Source organism: Caenorhabditis briggsae (genome assembly GCF_000004555.2).
Source record: "Caenorhabditis briggsae complete genome, chrIII, whole genome shotgun sequence".
Lineage (NCBI taxonomy): Eukaryota > Metazoa > Nematoda > Chromadorea > Rhabditida > Rhabditidae > Caenorhabditis > Caenorhabditis briggsae.
This window is the reverse complement of record NC_013490.2, coordinates 4,014,197-4,019,191: the sequence shown is the minus strand read 5'-3', so window position 1 is coordinate 4,019,191 and position 4,995 is coordinate 4,014,197. Positions and strand designations below refer to the sequence as shown.

General features: G+C 39.3%; 2 protein-coding genes and 1 non-coding gene across 3 annotated transcripts in view; 1 reads left to right on the top strand and 2 right to left on the bottom strand.

The window, feature by feature from the left end:
- Window positions 1–473, bottom strand: part of CBG09081 — a gene marked incomplete at both ends in the record, with an annotated part of 7,069 nt that extends 6,596 nt beyond the window's left edge. Inside the window, one exon of the mRNA XM_045243611.1 lies at window positions 148–473. Coding sequence (XP_045093893.1) covers window positions 148–473 — 326 coding nt within the window. The remainder of the gene's footprint in view (window positions 1–147) is intronic.
- CBG28740 lies at window positions 47–117 on the top strand. Its single transcript has one exon. It is a non-coding gene (tRNA).
- Window positions 474–2,282: 1,809 nt separating the features above from the next.
- Cbr-polq-1 lies at window positions 2,283–4,553 on the bottom strand (the record flags this gene model as incomplete). Its single annotated transcript, XM_002641173.1, has 3 exons — window positions 2,283–3,398; window positions 3,636–4,410; window positions 4,552–4,553. Coding segments are annotated over 3 exons (1,893 nt in total), but the record flags the coding sequence as incomplete, so codon positions are not given.
- Window positions 4,554–4,995: the final 442 nt, after the last annotated feature.

Genomic DNA, 4,995 nt, shown 5'->3' with positions numbered 1-4,995 from the left:
AGAGAAAACATGGAGAAAACCAAAAAGTTGTTCATAGAGAAAATGCGCATCGGTGGTTCAGTGGTAGAATGCTCGCCTGCCACGCGGGCGGCCCGGGTTCGATTCCCGGTCGATGCAATTCCTTTTTTCTTTTTTCAGCTCTCTTACCGACTACTAAACGTCTCCAATTTGTACACATAATCCGCAGAAAATTTGCTCGCTTTGCCAGTACTCGTCTCAATCTCCTTTTCAATTCCCTTATTGATTTTAGCTCTCATTCCTTGTAAAACAATTGGGGTCACTTTTCCACCAGCTCGAAGGACCAGATATGGGAGAACTCCGTGAATATGAAGGCACGCCTTCTGGCCAGAATCCGTTACTCCGTAAATATGAAATACTGGAATTCGGCCTTTTTTGTAGTTGAAATAGTTATCCATAGGGCCCGGAATCTCTTGGCTGTGCTCACAAATAAAGTTTCGAATGCAGAATTTCATCTGGAAATTGTTTTTTAGAAGATGTTGTTAGGCTGAAAATATTCAGGTACACGGCAACTTTGAGTACAAAAAGGATTACTGTGATATAAAAAAATAGTTTTGAGACCAATAAACTTTATTTCATTGCACACCGAAAATTAACAATTAAAGATCATTTCAAATCCGCCCACGATCGACCCGTTTTCAAAGATATCTTCATTGGAACCCGTAACAAATTCGAAAGTGCCGATTGCATACAATCTTGGATTACGGTAGAAATTTCGGATTTTTGATGTTCTGGACACTCAACAAGCACTTCATCATGGATTGTGAGGACGATTTCAACTTCGTTGTGGGCTGAAAAAAAAAACTTGATTTTTAGGAATTTTGAATTTTAGAATTCTAGAATTTCAGATTTTTAGAATTTCAGAAGTTCAGAAATTTAGAATTTTAGAATTAAAAATTTTAGAATTTTGAGAATTTTTAGAATTTCTGAACTTTAGAATTTCAGAGTGGTTGAAGGTCCCACAACGACAACTACCGTAACCTATTTTTTTTGGATCACCTGACCTTGGATCATCTGATTCCACAGAGCCAATTTTTTGTACCGGAATAACAATTTTAGTTGATTATCATTTTTAGATTCGGAATTTCGAAAGTATCCTGTTCGTTGACAGTTTTAGGTTCAAATTTGAAAATTTCAGATCCGATATTTCATTTTTTCCAGTTGAAAAGCTACCTCTAATCTTGTCCTGAATCTCCACCATCGCCGTTTTGAATATCTCACTGGCACTTCCCTGAACCGTATAATTCACAGCCACTCTCTCCATTCTCGCTTTTTCTTCTCCAGTAAGTCCCAGCTTGATAAACTTCTTCCGTCCCATTATAGTCTCTATTGGCTCTTCCTTGGTTATTTTAACCTTGACTGCGTTTATATAGGATCGTACTCCTGCAATTTAAGGATCCAGATTCTATCATGATGTATAAAAAATCTAACCTGGAAACATGGCGAAAAACGAAACAAGCATTTTCTCGGCCTCCTCCAATTTGATACGTGTCAACTCCGCCAACGTCTTCGCACCCATTCCATAGATAAGACCGTAGGACAACTGCTTGACGACGTCGCGAGAAAATCCCCATTCTGAAGACAATTGTCCGAATAGATCTTGATCTTCTGATATGATTTTCACTAGCTTCGAATCGTTACATAGATGAGCGAGAACTCGTAACTCGAGTTGTTTGTAGTCTGCTCCGATTAGAATATTTCCAGGCGATGCTTTGAATAGTTGACGAGCCGATAGACCATCGGAAGACACTTTCTTAGGGACATTCTGAAATAAGAAAGGTTTTGCATTATTCTGATAAAAGTGACCATGATCGAAGGTCCACGGCGACAACTACAGTAACCTAAAATATGTAATTGATTTTTTTTCCACCCATTTTTGCAAAATTTTCAGATTTTTCAGTTTTTTTCATCTATTTTTGATAATTCTTTTTTGATTTTTTCGAATTTTTCGTCTGAAATTTCACGGGATGGTGTTCGCAAAGATTACTGTAGGTTACTGTAGCTTATAGTTTGTAGTTCATTTTGCAAATACATTCACGTCAGAATGCAGACAAATTCTACAGTAAGCTACAGTAATCTTCTCGAATACCGTTCCATCAAATTTCAGACGAAAAAACCCGAAAAATCGAAAAAGAGTCTTTGAAAATAGCTAGACAGCCAAAAATTACAGAAAAATCGACGAAAATAAATCCGGATAATGAAAACATTTTAGGTTACTGTAATTGTCGTTGTGGGACCTAATAACTACAGTTTCCAAAAAACACCTGTAGATTAGGGCTACTGGTCAACATTCTTCCAGTAGCTGTGCACATTTCCATGCGACAATGAATGCGTTTCTCATAATTTGCCAGCGGCAGCAAGCACTGAGTCAGGGTGTGTTGGATATGTCGATACGTCAGAATCTTCTCCACAATCTGATGTTGACCGATCATCTGATTCAGAATCTGCTTATTCGTTGGCAGGTGTCTCTGCTTAATTTTACAACTGGAAGTTTCTGGATAAACCAATCCGAGGCGATGGAAGAGAACATTAGAAGCTTCGTTGGACGAGTTGATATTAAATTTTCCATGTGCAAGTCTCCAGATTTGCTCCTCCAGGATCTCTATTCGTTTTCTAGTGTCACCTATAAACTGTTTGCATGCCACGCGGTCAAATGAGATTCCAGAATAGAACATTTTCAGAACAGCCTGGCAAGTGTCCATTTCCAGATCGAAACTTTTTTCAGAAGTGAAACGCTTGATTGCTGACTTTTTGAGCTCATTGAAAATCCGTTGCATTTCGAACACCTCCACCATTGATTTGTGTATTCTACCGAACGTCGAATACTGAATTTCTGGATCCAGAAGAGGAGGAATTCGATCCAGTAGCATTGGAAACATCTCTCCATTATCCTCAATTTCAGATTCAATGAGATGGTTGAGATGGGCAGCTACACGTAGTACTCTCACATTTGATAACTGGAAGATTCTTATTATAGGCGGCAACTTCTTCAAACGTACCTTTATCTTATATTCCTCGAATAGCCTGAAGGCGTTGTTCATCGTCAGAACATGAACTACGTGTTGAGATTCGAAGAAAATTTTGAGGCAATCTAATCGAGATTTTAAAGGGACATGACACGTGGAAAGGGGGTCGAAGAATTTAGGACTTGGACTTTCTATCCCATTAAATTGCTCTTGGAGAGGGATGAATGCGATTCCGGTGTCCGTTTGGATGACGATGCCTTCTGAACCCGCTAAACTGATAGAGCAAAAAGAGCTCTTAACAGAAGACTTCATCCAACGAGACCACGAATTTTGAGAACTGAAAATGTCCTCAACTCGAAGGAGTGGTGCGATCTTCGGATGTTTGACGATTGGTGAGCATAATGGAGACTCAGCCTGGAATCAGAATTTAATGATTTTGAATACCGTTAAACCTGTAATAGAAGGGCTCTCTCGAGCTACTTATTCTTGGCTCCTATACAAAATATCAAAAACGTGTCAACTGATGAATTGCTTATCAATATATCACAAGCATATTGTCATTTGACACATTTTGAATACTTTTCATAGGAATTGAGAAAAATTGGCTCAAATTTAAGGGGCCCTTCTAATACAGGTTTTACGGTAACTTACAAGATCCACCACTCGAGAGTGTTTGCCTATAATTTTAGAGTTTCTGGTTGGTGGAGTGGCGAAGACGTCGAATGATTTGTTTTCGGATGCATTAGACTCTATGGAATCTCTTCTAGAAGAATTCAACAGAGATTTCCGTTTGGAAGAGCCAAAGGGGATTGATCCAGGAACTGGTTTATCGAATGAGTCTTCGAATTGAGGAGTTGAGGTTTTCGGACCCTCCAAGTCTCGCTTCGGAGTTTTGAATGTAAGCGGGATGGATCCCGGCACCGGTTTATCAAAGGAATCTTCTAGAAACGATGATCCATTGAGGCTACATCGCTTGCCGGCTGGTGAAAATGTATTTGAAAGCCTTCTCAAAAAGACCTCATCTTTCGGTGGCTTCATTTTCAGAAGCGATGTTTCTAGGTCCTCTATCATTGTGTCTTCAACCACTTCTTCCTCGAAAACGTCTCCTTCTTTTTCTTCTACTTCTAGTTTTTCTTCCTTGAAATAATCATCATCAGAAATCGACATCTCCGTCACACTTCTAGTCATTTCCTCAAATCCATCATTTTCGGGGCAACTATCCGGAAGTCCACTGTCACAACTTTCTGGGATATTCTCCTCTTCCTTGACGCCTTTTTCTTTCGGCAACACCACGGCAATCCCTAACTCCTGAATCCTTCTCATCAGCGCCTTCTGAGCCCTTTCCTTTAGAACCCTCGCAGCATGTGCCAGCTTCATACGTGGTTCTCCGAACAGCCATTCGCCAAGCCCGTCGTTTGAATTTGACCTGGAAAAAAGAAATTTAGAAGGGTCTCGATATTTTGACTGAATGGCGTCATAATTGGTTGACAAAAGAAAACAAGGATGGATGGGGGTATGAACTGTCAAGTGACGTAACAATAACTGGACACCATCCGGGAGGGGACACATGTTGCTTATATAGGCTCTATATAGGGTGAGAAGGGGTGCGTGCAGATGATTTCCTAATTTTCTCACGGGGGCTAATGATTAATTAGAGTCAGTTTTAGTGATTGCATAGGTACGATAATTGACTTATTGACAGCTGTAGGGTGGGGGTACTGTAGAAGGTCTGGGGGTGTTCGAAATGGTTTTTCGGAATTTTTTTGAAATTTCGAAACTTCGGAATATCAGGATATTAAAAATTTCGGAATTTCAGAATATTTCGACTTCGAAATTTTTGAATTTTTAGGAATTTCGGAATATTCCAATTTCAGTAAATCCAGAATATTCCGATTCTGGAAACTTCAGAACTTCAGAATTTTTCGATTTTCAAAATTTTGAAAAATGCGGAATTTTAGAATTTCAAAATTTTCCGGAATGTCGAAAATTCCGGTTTTTCCAAAATTTTCGG